Raw genomic sequence first — 18,100 nt, 5'->3', positions numbered from 1 at the left:
TAAAACGACGACGGACACTCTCGACGGTCCCGACAAGTGGCCAGTCTGGGAGTTTTGCAGTTCGCTCAACACACAATGACGCGCCTGCGGGCGGAAGGCGGGCCGGGTCGTGTCCAGCGCTAGCCGTCGACATGGCTCTATCACTCATCGTCGTTAATGCTGTCGCGCGCGTTTAGAGAATACCTCGCGGGATGGCTTGAATTGTGCAAGAAGGAATTTCGCAGCGCGCCAGAAAGAGCAGACCAGCGATTCGCAGTTCGCGAGAGAAGGCACGTTGATAAGAAGAGTCACGGAAAGACGGAAAAAGGTACAATTAAAGCTTGTTTTATGCAGCCACTTCTTAAACAAGGTTGCCGATATTTTAAGTCTTTGAGCTCGTGATCAGTTCAGACTCAGACTCGGATGTTAGACTCTATGTTTAGGACGCTCATCTTATTTGGACAAGAGCTGATGACGAGTTATTCATAGAGTAACTCAATCACCAAATATTATAACGCATAAATCAGCGTTGAACTAAACCATTTCTGCGGTCGTGGAATTCCGAAAGGAGCGAGACCACCTCGTCACGTAACGGGGTGACTGAAAAGCTTTAGCAACCAAAAGAGAAACGAAGCAGATAGGAAGGAGCTCTAAGAAAGCCGGTATCAGGCCGGGCCCAGGCCCGGGGTATGATAGCCGTGACCGATCGTGAACCGCCAAGTCCGGGGCCCGATACTTTCACTCATCGATTCGTGGCCCCCACTCCTCCGGTACGTCCGTTTGAAAATACATACATTTCAATTAAAGGTACACACTTTCAATTTTAAGCCAACGTACAACGCGCCGTCGCCGATCGAAAAACCGGGGGGGAAATCATGCCGGTCCACCCCGTCGGAGTGGAGCCGTCGGATCAGCTTCCTTCGCTTCGCTTTTTCTCTAATTACACCATAACGCCATGAGGCCTCAGCGAGAGTAATGACAGTCGCCGAGGCCCGCAGAAAGAGACCGCGGCCCTCTGCTACTACTATTTTGTCTCTAATCTGATGCTCAATTCACCAAATTAAACATTTGGCAAGTTTTAACGAACCCCCGCTAATGCGCAGGTAGGCGGCATTGGAGGCGGCGAGGGCCACAGCGCTCGTCACCGAGGTATCGAGCGCAAACAGGGCCGCGGACTCGGAGGTAATTTAATTTGCCGGTACTTTCATCAAGCGGCGTCGGCGACGGCGGCAGAAAAACGGAAACGGAAGTGAACGAAAGTAAGTCCAATATACAGTCATCAAGCCGCGGAATTCGGGCCGCGCGCTGGGCTGGCTGTGGGCTCACTTTTGCAACATGACGCAATCCATTTATTATCCTCCGTGTCGTGGGTATTTTACTTTGTTTCGCTTCTATGCTGTCATGTTTATGCTGTAACTGCCTTACTGTTCTCTCCCTCTCTCTCTTTCTCTCTCTAGTTCCCTTTTTCGATTATCTCTACCCAGAACGCATCGCTTGGACTGATAAAATTTCGTAGAGGATCGCCGAATCAGTCTGCAGACGGCAAAAATTACATTGAAAACATGCATTCCGCGTCCGAAAAAAGCCAAAACGGGACAGACGCACGACGGCGGCGGCCAGCCATCTACGGCCGAGGAAAAAAATCCCAAACGTGATAAATGCAGTCTAATTAAGTGTGCGCCTGTGTGTGTGTGTCGTCACAGTCCGGGCCGGGACAGTGAGAAGTGGCCCCGTGTTGGGACAAGATCGCCCTGCTTAGTATTCAGGACTCATAAATCATTTAAGTGGACTATTTTATCATTAAAAACCAAAGCCGATGGAAAACAATGTGGCGAAGCCGAAGACGGTTGAGCCGGAAAAAGGCTCGGCTTGCGGCGGTCCCAGACCGTCGGAAGATTCCAATCGAACGGCAGCAATTGGTCGATTTTATGGTACGTGTATACGCGTTTGTTGTCGTGAGTTCTGCTTAAATTTATCGCATTTTGTTTGGGAAAATCTCATGAAGATGAATAAAATATAAGAACAGAACGGAGAACGGCACGATTGTCCTTTCCTAAGCATTTTCAAGCTCTGTCTAAGTGCTGTCTTGCAATAGAGAATCTTGCAGAGAAGGGACCACATTACGTTCAATCACCCTGGACCTTCCGCATTCCTTTCGATGAGGCACAGCCAATGTGGTTCAATTATCCAAATTTACAATCGTTTACAAATACAACACCGTAATTACTGCCGATTCTGTTCTCAATTGGTTCACAGAAATGCCCAATTCCGAAGGAGGGCAAAATTTGTGTGGAGGGTGACTGACTCCCGAACCACGAAACGGTCGACCACACGGCCAACATCGTTCGGGGCCGCGGGAAGTTCTATGAGCTAGACTTAGTTTCTGTTTTGTTTCTCGTAAGATCGTAATTAGTTCTCGAATCGAGCAGATGCAGACTCGGTTCCAACCAGGAATCGAATGTTTCTCAGTCCAATTGTTTTCAGTCTGGCTGGCATTAGAAAATTAGCAATGCGTTGCTTTCCAGTAAAGTTGAATGAGAAAAGTGTAACCCAACATGACCCGTTCGAAAGCGCCAAAAGCCCTTTTTCGTTCCCTACAAAAAAAAGAAACTGTTGTCCAAACTGTGGCCCGTAAGCGTGCGTTTCCCATGCGCGATATACATATTTGCTTCGGTCCCGGGGCGCGTGCTCTGTCTGTCTTCCTTTCGCCCGCGAACCTCGAAAATGGACTCAAATTTAATACTCTCCCGACGCAGCATCAGCAGCAGCAGCATAACAACCGTCGGCACAACACGACGACAACGACCACCAACGGCCGCGCTCTGCTCGTCGTGGCCGGAGCAGCAGCCCGGAGCACATTCTCGTCGTACAGCCCGCGATTTGGCCCGCTCTCGGTGGTGGTGGTGGTGACGTCCCACCGGTCCCACCGCCGGCCACGGAGTGGACCGGATCCCGTCGCTGTCATGCGTGTGCGCACGTATGCGTGAAAGGCCGCCGAAGCAGAAGATGAAGGAACAGGCGCGCTATAATAGTACTCTGTGCCCGACGGCGGCGGCGGCGGCCGGGCGGCCATGCCAGAAAACGCGGCGTTGAACCCGAACGCGAAGGAAAATGCATACGCCCGTTCCTCTTTTTCTCAAAACACCTATAATCTGGTATCATAATACTTGCCTAGAAGCGATTGAACAAGTTATGCTGCTGCCGGAGCTGCCGCGGTTGCTGCTCGTTCCGTTTGCGATTATTTATCACACACGGTGGGGAAGCAAGCAACGCGCTGGCATTGACCAACATGCCGAGGACCAACATCGTCGTCATGTGCGTGGCCGATTCCACCGGACCTGGCTGTTGTTGTGTGCCGATGGGCTCACGAAACGGGTTCGTTGTTTGCACACGCATTGAGATCGTTTGATAAGGCGCTTCTTTTTCTTTCGGCCTCCGTTTCTCTCTGTCTTGCGCGCGCCATGAAATGATTTGAGATGAACCAAACTTTTGTCTGGTAAGCCCCATATTGGTGCCCAATCTATCTATGTACCGGACTGAACATACCGGATAGTTGAGCGAACGAATATCGGATAATTGGCAACGCCGAAGCGGTGGTCGGAGTGGGAAGCACACGCTTTCTTCCGATTCCGGCTCGCTAGGAGAAGGCAAACGGATTTTCACCCACCCTGGATGATGGAAGGATGGATGGAACTCGTGTTCGTACAGGCATTTGGTAGCTTTTTCATTACTAGACTCGTGTTTACTTTAACACTAGAACAGCGGTCATTTTGACCGTTTCGGCTTAATATTTTTCGATGCTTGAACTTTTATTTGAAAGGTTATACATAAATGTCTTAAATGCACCTTTCAAATAAAAGTTCAAGCATCGAAAAATATTAAGCCGTTCGGTTTTTATATAACCAAATAAAAAAGTGTATCATACATGGCTTATCTAGAGTTAAAGGGCTTAAAAGGTGTCCTGAGTCGCGCGATCTCACGATTTGTGTGGCAATTTGTTGAGTCAACCTCTGGAGAATGATCGTTCCGAACATTCTGTTTCCCGGCCTTCCTGTGGTTAGGTAACTTCATCCCTCTCCATTATCTGCCTTCATTGGGCAACACATTTTTTTCCCGCGAATGAGAGCTTATCGGTTTTTCTTGAAAACAATGGATGTGGGAATGAACACCTCCACGAGGAAGTTGTGCCTTCAAAGACCAAAATTTATGCACCAGATCGTAAAACGTCCGGGGATGGATGTATCACGGATCGCGGATTTAATTAGAACATAATCTCCTCGCCATTGAATTACTAAACGCAGCCGCTCCAGACAGAGCCATTTCAACTTTACGCCCCTAAATTATGGCACATTTGAGCCGTGTTTTCGGTGTTTCCTCCCTTCGTGCTACTCACCCGCGTGCTCGTAGTCCGCGGGACGCCACCGATAGCGATCGCGTACACTTCCACGTCGTAGTGCTCGATGCCCGACTCGCGGTCCAGCTCGGCCGCCGTCGACAGGATGCCGAGCTTGGTGTCGATGTCGAACAGTCGGTTCACCTGCCGCCCGCCGCCTGTCACATTGGTCACGTAGTACTCGATGTCACTGACCGAGTTCAGGTACGCCGACACGGTCAGAATGCTCGTCCCGATCGGTTCATTCTCTGAAACGCTCCCCGAGAGATCCTTCTTGGCAAACGCAGGGCCATTGCCGGGTGCCCCGACGACCGCACTGGTCGTGAGGATCGTCAGATACGCGTCGCTGCTTTTCCGCTCACTCTGCACGGCCTCGTCGGTGGCACGCACCGACAACTGGTACCGGATATCCGGTTTAGCGATCGGCCGTCGGAGCGTAATGGCGCCCGTCGTCCTATGCAGCTGAAACAGTCCCGTGTTGCCACCGATCATTTCGTACGTCACGAGCCCGTTCGAGCTCGAATCGGCGTCCTCGGCGTTCACGTGCATGATGGTGGCCGCCGGGCCACTCTCGCTGATCCCCAGCCGCACGTCCTTGAGCGACAGGATGGCGGCGTTCATCGACACAAACACAGGCGCATTGTCGTTCACGTCCTCCACGATCACGGTTACGAGCTTCTCGGCCGAGAGACGCTGCGCCGGCACCGGATGCTGGTCGGTGGCCAGCACCGTCAGCCGGTACGTATCGATGGCTTCCCGGTCGATCGCGTGCAGCGTGTGGATCACGCCGGTCGTCGGGTTGATGCCAAAGTGGCGCACCCGATTGTCCGGATCCTGGTGAGCGATCTCGTACGTCACCTTGCCGTTGTCGCCCGAATCCGGATCCTCGGCGGACACCGTTACGATGGGCGTGTGCAGTGGGATACCCTCGCGGATCTGCCGTACGATCGCGGTGTTCGGAAAGCTGGGCGGATTATCGTTCGAGTCGATCACGTTCACCACGAACAGGATGGTGGTGGCCAGTCGCGGATTCCCACCGTCGGCCGCTGAGATGTTGAGCGAGTAGCTTTGCGTGTCCTCGTAGTCGAGCAGCTTGTGTAGGTACAGGAAACCCGACAGTGGGTCAATCGCAAACGTATCGCGCCGATTGCCGGCCGCAATCGAGAACGTAATCTGCGCATTCGCCCCCAGATCGTTGTCCGTGGCCCGGAACCGGATGAGCTCCGTGCCGACCGGGGTCGTTTCGATGATCGCGATCCGGCTGAGGGTTTGCGTAAACTCCGGCGCATCATCGTTCTCGTCCAGCACCTCGATCGTAACGGTCGTCGAAGCGCTCAGTCGGTTCTGCATCGAGGCATCGTGCGCCACCACCGTCAACCTGTAGAACGGAGTCGTTTCGCGGTCCAGTGCCTGCGTCAGCATGATCTGACCGGTCGAGTCATCGATCGAGAACCGCTCGTCCTGGTTCCCGTCCTGGATGTAGTAGAACACGTCCCCGTTCAACCCCACGTCGGCATCGTTCGTGTAGACGCGCACCAACTGCGTGCCGATTGTGGAACCCTCCGATATCTGCACGCGGTACGGAGCGCGGATAAAGTGCGGTGCGTTGTCGTTCACGTCCGTGATGGTCACCTTGATCTTGACGCGATCACGCAACCGCACCATCCCGTTGTCCGAGACGGTCGCCTCCAGCGTCAGAAAGTCCTGGCCGGTCGCCTGCACCAACGCTTCCCGGTCGAAAGGTCGGCGCGTCCTGATGAACCCGTTCCGCGAATCGATACTGAAATCCTCGTGATCTTGCGCCTTGACCCCACCCGGACTGCCACCACCGCCGTACACCAGCGTGTAGATGAGCTCCGCGTTCCGTCCGATATCCCGATCGTGCGCCGTCAGCTTACCGACGAACGTTTCCGGTGGTTCGTTCTCGGCCACACTGAACACGAACGTGCTGTTCGTGAACTGGGGCGCATTGTCGTTCTCGTCGATCACGTGCACGATCACGGGCACGGACGAGCTCCGTGGCACCGGCTGACCCTCGTCGGCGCAGCTCACCGTGAGCGAGTAGTAGTCACGCTCCTCCCGATCGAGGGCACTCCGCACGAACAGATACCCATCCGGGAAGATCCCAAACTTCCCATCCACGTTGCCCTCGACGATGGCGTACGTGATGCGCCCATTGGCGCCCGTATCCGCGTCCGAAGCGGCCAGCGCAAAAAACCGGAAGTTCACCGGCATCGACTCCAGGAGCGACGTTTCGTACGAGGTGTGGTCAAACACGGGCGTGTGGTCGTTCACATCCTCCACCACAATCTGCACGGTACTGCGCGTCGTCAGCGGGGGCTTCCCGCCATCCCGTGCACTCACCTCCAGCGAGAGCACCGTGCCCGGATCGACGAAGATCGACCGGTTCAGGTACAGCACACCCGTCGACTCGGAAATCCGGAACAGACCCTCCGGGTTGGTGGCCAACCCAAACACCACGTTGCTGTTGGGGCCGGTGTCCGCATCCTTCGCCCGCGCCACGTAAATCTCCTGCCCGACGGCCGTGTTTTCGAGCAACGCGATCTCATCGTGATCGTACAGGAACACCGGTGCGTTGTCGTTCAGATCGCCGATCGTCACGTTGGCCACCACCTCCCCATAAGCGAACCCGTTTCGCCCCGCCACCACGAGACTGTACGCCGCCCGCTGTTCCCGGTCGATGTGCCGTGCCGTCGACAGGACCCCCGTCCGCTCGTGGATCCGGAACGCATCCGTCGGATCCCCCCGGACGATCGAGTATTCGACCGTCCGGCCAGCACCACCGCCTTTCGTGCGCACATGGCCCACTTCCCGATTCGTTTGACGCCGTTCGAACCCATTGTCTTCGAGCAACCGGAACTCATAGCCCGGCGCATCAAACGCAATCTCCTCCACGATCGACTCCTTGATGATTTCCACGAGCGCCGTCCGTTCAGCTCGGCGCCCTCCGCGGTCCATGCAGCCGATCGTGATTTTGTGGATCGGTTTGGGCGATTTCTGAAGACTTCCCCGTAGAGTGATCGTCCCGGTGGCGGCATCGATCGCCACCAACCCATCGGGATCCGTGCCGGCCAGGATGTCGTACGTAACGCGCGCGTTGTCCCCCTCGTCCCGATCGGTTGCCGTCACCCGAGCGATCACGCTCCCAACCGGGGTACTGTCGGCGATCGGGACGAAGTAGTGCCTCGGGTACAGTTCCGGACTGTTGTCGTTCGCATCCTCCACCGTGAGGTGCACGATAGCGGTCGAGGACTGTGGAGGGGATCCGTGGTCCCGGGCCACCACCTGCACGTCGTAGGAAGCGACCCTTTCGCGATCCAGCGCCACACGGGTGCTGATCTGTCCGGACACCGGATCGATCGTGAACGTTCCCGGGTAGCTCTTCTCGACGCTGGCGTGCAGCGCGTACGTTATGCTCCCGTTCGTGCCCTGATCGTGGTCGATCGCAGTCAACGAAACGACGACCGTGCCCGCCTTGGCGCTCTCGTTCAGCGTCACGTTGATCTGGGGCTGAACGAACCGGGGCGCTTCATCGTTCTCGTCCAGGATCGTCACCTTCAGCTGCGTGTGAGCCCACTTCGGATTGGGGCCACCATCTCGGGCCGAAATGCTCAGCTCGATGTGACCGTGCACCTCCCGGTCTAGGGCGGCCTGCGTTGTGATCAACCCCGACGTTGGGTCAATCCGAAACCACTGCTCCTGGTTGCCGGACACAAAGTCGTAGAAGATCTGCGCATTCACGCCCGTATCCTCGTCGCTGGCCGTGATACTGGCGACGTACGTTCCGACCGGCGCCAACTCACTCAGGACCGCCGAGTACTCCGATTTCTCAAACACCGGCTCGTGATCGTTCACATCGTTCACGTGGATAATCAGGTGTGCCGTGGCACTTCGCGGCGGAGTCCCCCGATCGATCGCCACCACCGTCAGGTTGTACTTGCCGATCTCCTCCCGATCGAGCACCCCGTTCACGCGCACAATGTAGAAGCTGGGTGACTTCTCCAACCGGAAGTGCTGCAAATCGTTCCCCGCAATGATCTTCAGGCTTGTGTCCCCGTTCGCACCCTCGTCCATGTCGACCACGGACACGGCCGCCACTACGCTGCTGTTGGCGGCGTTTTCATCGACAGTGGCAAAGCTCCCGGTCGGTGGGAAGTACTGGAACCGGATCACCGGATCGTGATCGTTCGTGTCCACCAGGTTCACCGTCACGTACGTCCGGCCGTCTTGCCGCGGGGTGCCGTGATCGCGCGCAAACACCGTAAACACGCAGCTCTTCGGGCAGGTCCCGTCCGGCCGAGACAACGACTGACAGTTCTGGTGCGGACAGGTGAGCTGCTCCGTCGTGGCGATCACACCCGTTTCCGGATCGACCGTGAACTGCGTCTGGCTGTCGGCGAGGTAGTACGTGATCTTGCTGTTATCGCCCAGATCGTTGTCCGAGGCCATCACCTGCAGGACCGGCGTCCCCGGCAGGACACTCTCGTTCAGCGACACGATGTAGTCGCTGTGGTCGAAGATCGGAGGATTGTCGTTCACGTCCAGGATCGTCACGTTGACCTGCAGATAACCGTAGCGCGACGGTTCCCCACCGTCCTTGGCCGAGATGTTGAGCGCGTAGAACCCGCGCGTTTCCCGATCGAGCTTGCCCGTCGTCTCCAGGTGCAGATAGTACACGTCCCCGTTCGGACTGGTCGTTACGGCCAACCGGAACTTGTCGTCGTGGTTCCCTCCGACGATCTGGTAATCGTCGGTCACATCGTTCTCGCCCGTATCCCGATCGGTGGCCGCATCCAGCAGCAACCGGGTGCCGGTGATGGCACTCTCCGAGAAGGACACCGCGATCGTCGGCTCCGGGAACTCGGGCGCATTGTCGTTCACGTCGATCACCGTGATGCGCACCTCGATCGGGTACGTCGGCTGGCTGGAAAGGATCACCAGATCGTACCGATCGTTGCGGGTCGCCTCCCGATCCAGGATGGCATTCGTTCGGATTTCGCCCGTGCTGGCGTCCAGGACGAACTCGCGCGGTGGCTCGTTGAAACGATACGTGAAACCGGGCTTCGTCGGAATGTAGCCCACCACCGTGCCCTTCGGTTCGTTCTCGAATACGTTAAACTGGACGCGCGTCTCGACCGCCCGCGATTGCATTGCCCCGTCGCCGCTGGACGAACGGCGCCGAGCAATCATCACTACGCCGGCGGGGCCACCGAATCCGGGCCCCGGCCCAGGGCCCGGACTGTGCGCTCCGATCTGCTCGATCCCGCTGGCCGCCACCGTGACGAGCACCAGCAGCAGCCAGCAGCGAAGATTTGTTTCCACACTAACGCACCGCATTTTTCCCGATAGGCCTTTCCTTCTCCTTCTTCTTCTGGGGGCCCCCTCGCTCTCTTCTTGTGTTTTCAAAATTTTGCCCAATTTTGCTCGAAACCAAACCGGAAATAAACAAACGAAACGAAAAAACACTGGTTCACAGATACTGGGGCCCTGCCCGCGCAAGCTTCCCGTCTTGCTGCTGCACCACGAACACTAACGCCACTCCGCCGACCCGATGCGTCATAATATCGTCAGGCACCGGGTGATCGCAACCGTCGCGGACGTGCCACTTCGAACTCGACAAACGCCGCTCGTCGACATCGGCGACATTAAACACATTTCATAGTGACACACACGTGGCGCGTGTCTGCTAGCCTCCTCGAAACTGCACCGGCTCCAGCATTCACCATCCGAGTTCCTCCGAGGACTCCGCCGACGTTCACTCACAAATTTACGTCACAAAATGTACACTTTTGGACGCCGGCTGCATTCACCAATTTGCCGGATCTGGAAATAGAACGGAAAACAGAAATTAGATTAGATGGATTGGAGAAGTGACTAAGCGAAGGCGATTGTCAACTGAATCGGATGTGTGGCATTGAAGCAAAGTGTACTATGATGTGACGCGCGAGTACGGGATCTGAGTCTCCTTCAGAAGAATTTTTTCAAAGCCTCCTTACAGTGCGTTCGATGTCGTTTGAACTTTGTCATTACTACTGTGGCCAAAAAATATCTGAAATTCGCTTATAGGTCGAAAAGTTTTACTTTATTCCTCTAAATCTTTGTCATCACCATGCAGATAGTCCATAGGGTATGCAATACATCTATGTCTACATTTGTTCCAATATTCGAAACGGTTCGAAAAGTTCTTTTTAGGAACTAGGCCTTCGGCTGCTATCCCACCTATTAGGTGTTTCACATAATTCTTGTCGTTAAACAATAGTACTTCTTCATTACTGCTTGCACGGTAGAAAAAAGAGGTTCTTGTACCGAATCGTCAATGGTGATGAAAAGAAGAGTTATTACAAGAATCCTAAACGCAAAAACGTCAGGGTACAGCCTGGTGAACCATATCCACCGCAACCAAAGCAAAATATTCATTGTGCAACGGTTATGCTGTGCATATGGTGGGATACGAAAGGTGTGGTGTAGTGTGAGCTTTTAAAACCTAATGAAATTATTTATGGACGATCCCATCGACAACAATTAATGCGTTTGAAGCAAGCTTTGTGAAAAAAGGACCAGAATGGGGAAAAAATTGAATAAAAACCGAATGAATTAATTCAAACACCTAATATGATTGCGAAATGATCCGAAATGATGAATGATTGTTTTCCCAACACCCAAAATGATATTTTTTGTTTGACAGTTTGACCAGTTTGGAAGGAATTCATGATGGGCCCCGCCATGATAATCAAAGAAAACCTTTTCCCCCGTTCGGTTTTGGTCACAAAGCTGTACGGATGGCGGCAGAAAAAGGATTTTTGTGCATAAATTGAAAGGCAATGAAAGTTAACTCTCATTATTAGAGTACGGACCCCGTCCGTGCATAAGTTCGAAGTCATACAAAGCCCAACCGTAGCGCTCGTGAAAAGCTGGGCTAGCACTTCGGCATCGGCGAGGGGTACCGGGCGGGCCAAAGACATCGGACGGCCGCGATGGCGGCCGCAGCGAAACGGCGGTATGCACGGACCTATGCGAAGCCCTCTGCTCTGCCCTGCCGCCGGTGGAGGCATTATAATTTCGAAATAGCTCTCGCTGGAACTTGTTTCGCTTGCGGCTAGACAAGCACAAGCCCTGGCAGGAGCAGGAGCAGCAGCAAAAAGCCGTCGCCTTCGTCGTCGTGGTCGTGTTGGTCGCCCCATCGTTGGCCGGCCGAAGCGCGAACAACGCGCGAAGCGAGAAGAATGATTATATCTAGAAAGGAGAATCGGTTTTTTTCTGAAATTTTATTCTCCCTCTCGCTCACTCTCTCTCTGTGTCCCCCTCTTTCTCTCTCTCGTGCATCGCACTCTGTCCCTCTTGGATGCCCCACAAGTGGAGCGGCCCCGCTTCAGCATCCCCAAAAAAGCCCGCAGCATAGGCGCAGAAAAGAGTTTGTCGCTGCTCTGCTCGGTTCGGTTCGGTTTTAGAGGGTTGTGCTTCTTTGTGAGGGGGGGCCAGAAAGGAGCGCGTGAAAGCGAGGGCCCGGCTCCTGGCCATCCCCTCTGGTCCGCTCTGGTTGTGGCGCGGCCGTGGTGTTTGTCGCCATCACCGCAAAGCACAAATACAGTGATCACACTGCGTGCGAGCCAACACACAAACAGCATAACGAATTTGAGCACGATCCCCGAACAGCGATCCAGCGTAGCGATCGGTTTTCGCTGCGCTCGTTTTGTTTTGTTTCGTTCCAACCCGTTTTTGCCTTTTAAGTCGTCCTGCGCGCGCGCGCGCCCTCCTGGAGCGGCCGACCGACCGACCGTTCCGATCCGGGCCCAAACTCCGGGTACGGGTGATGATGCCGGTGGTGACCAGAATTTCTATATTAAGAGATGCAGGTATTTACTTCATCATCATATTTTAATATATAAATACTTTTTAACGCCACAGCATCCCGCGAGCGCGCGCGCGCCCCGCGCCCGTCTGAAGGTGTCCAGGGTTCCGTCCCGCTCCCCATCCATCCCGTGGAGGGAACCCGGGAACACGAAACTCGATTTTATGATGCACATTATCTTCGTTTCCTCTTTCTTGCCAATGTCTCTCCCAAGGGTGCGCGCGCGCCTCTATCTTGCTTGCGCCTATTAAGGAGGGCGCATTACTTTGCGTAAGCTCTCTCTGCCTCTCTCTCTCTCTCTCTCTCTCTCTCTCTTTCGCAACAGAGAGAGGGATGGACAGAGAAAGAGAGGCTGAGGCGACAGAGAGAGGCTGGTCGGTCACATAATGTGGTGGGTACATTCTTGGGTCTGCGCGCTCTGCACTGCGGAGATCATTCTTTCAGGTTTCAGGTTTGGGATTTTCTCTTGCCCTGGCACTCTTCGATGTGTGCGTCTTCCTGTGATTGTTTCTGTTGAGCTGTATTTTCATCCCCTTCTAGCCGCCTTTCATTCTAACACTTTCTTTGTCGTCTCTTTCTCCCGATCGGTGATCGGTCGGCGAGGATCGTTCACACTCACACACGCGTACGTGCGCTGGCCACACACTGCTCGGGGCCGTCATTTTCCATCCTAAGCTTAATTATTCATACCATTCGGAATGTTTCGCTTGCGCTTCCTTCACGGAGCGGCCCTGTTGTCATAGCAACCAATTTTCGTGAACAAGATCATCCTTAACAAATGGTGGAAAAAAGGACAACCTTTGAAGATCGACGATCAAATCGCGACGGTCGGAGTGTTTGGAGTTTTTCAACAGTTGCAGTTTGACCCGTTCGTTTGTACATAGGTCCCTCTTTTCGGGACCAACCTCACAAACCCACGGGCTAAACAAACGGGCACAACTACACACCAACCGAATGCTGTAGTGGCCACCTATCCACTGTTTCCTTTCACCACTACGCACACCGAAGCTGGGCACACACACGGAGGAATCATTGTTTCGCTTTCTGGCGGGCAAGTGTTTCGCGCTCTTCTCTGCTTCGTTCTCACTCTCTCCCTCTGTCTCGGCGATCCGCAGCATCGCATCGGCCGCACATGCGTGATCGGCGCACATGATGGGCCCAGGGGTCCGGGGGGTTCTGTTGTCCCTCTCGGTTTTTCCTTCGGACATTCCTCCTCTCTTTATCATTATGCTCCGCCGTTCCATCTTTCCCGGGGGCCGCCGCCGGCTGCTGAAGCTCTGACACTAATCTTGTCTCGTTGCGAGACGAAGGTATGTTGGCCTCATACGAAATTCTTTCCCTCGCGCCGTTTAGGTCTCGACATCGTCTCTATTTTGCTTTCTACCGCGAGTTCCATCGCCCGCCAGAGTGACCAGCAGCGCCGCGCCGCGCCGCGCCGCGCCGCGCCACGCCACGCCGCGTACATAATGTCGTCGTGAGCGGACAAATCCAGCGCGCGGCAAGCGCCAAAATATGCGCTTAGGCAGCTCGTTCTCTCTCTCGTGGAACCAATGGGGTCCGGCGGTTCACTGACTATTGATTTTCGATTTTGAGCAAGCGATTGGCAAGTCAAAAATGTTCCATTACCCAGTTAGTTTAGCAATTTAATTCTATCACAAATGGAAGTGACGTCGGGTTCGTCGCTTCAAATGCATTCACCTGGCGTTGAAGTCTTTTGTCTCAGAATTGGACGCCCGTTAATGATTCGATTGTGGTTCAAAAACCATGGCTTTGACCGCAAATAGTATCACCTGAAGGAAAGGATCTTGCACCTGTACAGTATTCGTTTTAATTACTCGAATATTTCCTTCAATATCATTTCTTATTTTTTACAATCATTTCTTTTCATTTCTAAACGTTCGATATTAGACCTGTTTGGGGTTAGCTCAAGACCGAGGAGAATCATCGCCTAGTTAAAAAACATCATAAAAATAGTTTTTTTTGTTAATAGCACGTAATTATTGATTAAACAATGGTCATTTGGCAGGTATTTTAGTTTGTGTTCTCCGTCCGTCGTGGCCTATGGAAAGTGCGGGAATTTTGCGGGATAACTAAAAATTATCAATCGAAACACTGTATTTATGTGAACGCGGCACAAGTGAACGATGATTGTCCGCGATGATTTAATGACCGAACCCAAACCCCAATCACCAAACACACTCCCATTTGGCTGCCCCATTGCAAGAACAAAAATGGTAATTTTCACTGGTCCCCGAGTCGGACGAGACACCGTCCGGCAGCGTGGCTAGAAAGCTAGTCTAATGTGGAACAAATTGGATACATATATACTGCCGCCACCATCCATCGTGTGTTCGTTTTGTTCGATGACTGTGGGCTAAAGACTCTCTTCTTGCGAAGGAAAGAATTTGGCGTTTGCCACTTCCAAAACCCCGAAAAAAAGGAGTCCAAAAGAACGATGTTCGTTAGTGCGCGCGCCACCGTAGCATGACTCAAGCTTTTCTGTTTTTGACTCCCGGAGGCACGGAACGGATGGTGGTACTTCGTGAAATTACAATTTTAGAATAACTCAATGAACTGAACCAATTGATTGTTTTTTTTCTCTCTTCCTCTTCTGATTGGACCGCGTGTTCCCATGGTGGTCGGACATCTGGGTTCTCGACTCCCCTTTACCCAGGCGCAGCTTTTGCTATTTTCGTCAAGTGCTTGTCCTTTAGCGGGACGTGTCCAAAAAAAATTCGCCACGCTTGATGAGGGTTCCGTTTCCGCTGCTGCTGGCATGTGATCGTGAGTCATGGTTGGAAAATGTTGGACCTCTTTTTGGGCAGGCTCCCGACATAGGACACAACAAAACGTGGGAAGATCGGCAAGCAAATAACACACGGGGGTTTGTGACTGGTTAACAAAAGTCCGGAAATAGCACCGTGTCCCAGTTGCGTGTCGCGTTTAGTTCAAGCGTGCACAATTCTCGCTCGTCCGCCCAAAAGCAATGATGGAAATTAATTTGGATTCACGAACGAAACGCTCAGCACTGTTTTGATCTACGCGATCACCACCTCGTGGACATGGTTCTCCATTTTGGCTTGTAATGACGATCGCCCACTCGGCTCCAGACAGAATGACCAGAAATCGTCCCGATCGAAAGCGAGGGTCCGGCAAAACAGCAAACCGGAAAAAAGCGCGGCGGCCGAGCATGATTAGGAAAAACAGAAAATTCGGTAGCAATCAGCAATTGTGTGCTGGATCAAAGCACAAGAATGAAGGATGGCCCAAGCGGGAAGCTAGTACTCTCCGCTCCCACCGCTCTCCCCGCGGGCAATTTCGGGCCGAGCACAGAAAACGGGTAACGATCAGAAATAATCATAAAAGAAACCATACAATCACTGCGCCGCTGCCGGTCGGAGGTATTTTTCAGTTTTCTCTCCTCTCCGAAGACAAACACACACACAGCCCATGCTGGCCCTGGCACCGGGCTGGTTGTTTGCAGCCCAAGAATTCAATTATACAATTATATATAATTTTCCATAAATAACTACTCCGGACTGTGTTGAAGGATGTTAATTGGGATTAGGTTTCAAGTTTTCAACATCATTATCATCCGGCGGGAGAGCCGGCGGCAACCAGACCGACCACACCGGGCAAGCGGGCGGCAATGGTCCAGTGTCCAGCAGGCAGTAAATATGAGCAAAACCGAAAAATGCTACCGAATTTGCCGCACTGCCGTACGGAATAATCAGAACCGATGCGCATCGAACCTATGCGGATCGGATTTGCAGCATCCCAATTAACTTGCGGTTGCGCTCTCGGTTTCGCGCTATCCGATGGCACGCAACGTGGCCGCAAGCAGAATTCGGATAGAATTGTTACGCACGCAAGTGAAGCACACAGCATTGGCTCTATGTACGCTCCACGGCCGACGCCGGGGACAGCGCACCGGGGAAAACAGGTCCGGCAAGGAATCAAGTTTGTCATAGCATCTCCACACTCCGGTACCACCTCCAGGTCGAGCGTTGTTTGAGCGAATTTTGAACGTTTTTCTTCACTCCTTCAACCTCCTGTGAGCGTGGCCAACGCAAGAGGAAAACGTACACGGACACACGCATGCGTGAGGGGGCCACTAACAACTTTTATGTATATAGGATGGCCGATGAACGCGGCAGCCCATCGACCAAGCACAGCAGCCCATTCTGTTGCTACGTCGAATTCCTTTTCGCACACAGTAGCCATTGCTTGTACGACAATTGCAAATAGCTAAACTTAACCAATTGTTGTGTTTTGTGTTCTAAGCCCGTTCCCGTGACCCTTGTGGATCGATCAGTGATCTCGATCGCCTTCTGGGACGCGGCGTACCACAGATTGTCACGTAAAAGAGCAACAGTTAAATGTCTTTTGTTTTGTCTTCGTTACCTAAGACAGGCGGCAGGGCATGCTAAGCCGCAGCCACAGTCTAATTCGTCGATTCACGTGCGCGCTCCGTGCGTTGTCTGGCCGCGGTTTCGAGGCCCACCGCCACCGCTGCTGCTGTTGCTGCTGAGCTTTGGTTGACCGGGCAAAGTTGTGAAAATATTTTACCGAATTCTTCCGTATTGTAATTCTCTCCTCCACAAGCTTTATTCTCCTTTCTTTCTTTTCATTCCTCTATGCTCCCCGAACACACGGCACAGCACGCACACATATGCACACACACACACACGCACACACTAGCAGCCACTTCTTCGCACGAAGCTTTTGTACATGGGCACAGAGCACACACTAGCAGCGACGACCATCATCATCATCCTCCCCAGGCATGGAACGGAATTTATGTACCACCTTCCCGCGTTGGGGGAGAACTGAGCGTGTGGGACAAACGCAAGACGCGCCCGACTCGTGGCAAGGGTTATTCTGTCAGACGGAATTTTTAAAGCTGGGAGAGAGCGAGCGAGCGCGAGCTGCAGCGAGAGCGAGACAGGGATTTAAAATGCCACCAGTAACAGATACCGAGAAAGATTCCTTTTCGGTAAGGATGTGCTTGGGCAGCGCAGTTTAGACGACGGTGCAGCAGAGGCAAAGTATGGCATTTTTTGCTTTTCTTCTCGTTTTAGGTACCCGTTGCGACACTTTGATGCTTTCGAGCTTTCGATGCCCCGCATCGGAGCATGCTTCCTGATCCTGATGGTTGAAATCGTAGTAATCACTGCGCACTGCACACTGGAGATAATAGGTACACTCTGTAGGATGGTTGAGGGGTATTGGCACGAGATTTGAAGTGTCGGTAGTAACAATGGACAGGCTACGGGCAGCTCTCAACACAAACACACCTTTTTTATAGCTGAGAGAGAAGGAATTTTCTCAGCACACTAGCGGCCAGCCACAAACCCAGATATGCTTTCTCTCATCCGGTCCTCCGCGTTAAGAGCTCTCTTCTTCTCGAGTATCAGCCTCCCGCACGGACGATCCGGTGTCGTCGTGGAACCCAACCGCACTATTCCGCGAACGAATCAACACTGAAGCACCAAACTAGCGATCGCGTCGCGATGCGATCGATGGTCCTGCGAACGCACACACTTACGTCGAGCATAAAAGCTTTCACGAAAGCTTTAACGCGCGATCGATCGATCGAGCAGTGCGTGAGTATTGGTACACACCTGTCCCGGTCCCAAACGGGAGCGCCCGAAACTGACCATTTGATTGTTCCGTTGAACTCAGCGATCGAGGATTAAAATTGTGCAAAACTGTGCGGTCGTCGTAGATTTCGGATTTGTTGGTCATTAAAAGAATTGAAGGAAAAGATGATCAACGATCAACTGCAATGGTATGTCCCAATGTTTCAGGATCATTCAATATATTGTTTAAAAGATTTAGTATCAAATGGTCAGATA

The 18,100-nt window shown here is 53.2% G+C and overlaps 1 protein-coding gene across 1 annotated transcript in view; it reads right to left on the bottom strand.

Moving 5' to 3' along the window:
* The window catches only part of LOC128274600 (cadherin-related tumor suppressor), a 31,193-nt gene extending 21,463 nt beyond the window's left edge, over positions 1-9,730 (bottom strand). The window contains exon 1 of the mRNA XM_053012838.1: positions 4,373-9,730. Within this exon, the coding sequence (XP_052868798.1) occupies positions 4,373-9,730 (5,358 nt within the window). The remainder of the gene's footprint in view (positions 1-4,372) is intronic.
* Positions 9,731-18,100: the final 8,370 nt, after the last annotated feature.

The sequence above is a fragment of the Anopheles cruzii genome, chromosome 3 (assembly GCF_943734635.1).
Source record: "Anopheles cruzii chromosome 3, idAnoCruzAS_RS32_06, whole genome shotgun sequence".
NCBI lineage: Eukaryota > Metazoa > Arthropoda > Insecta > Diptera > Culicidae > Anopheles > Anopheles cruzii.
Note: the sequence above shows the minus strand (reverse complement) of the source record. Positions and strands in the feature narration are given on the sequence as shown.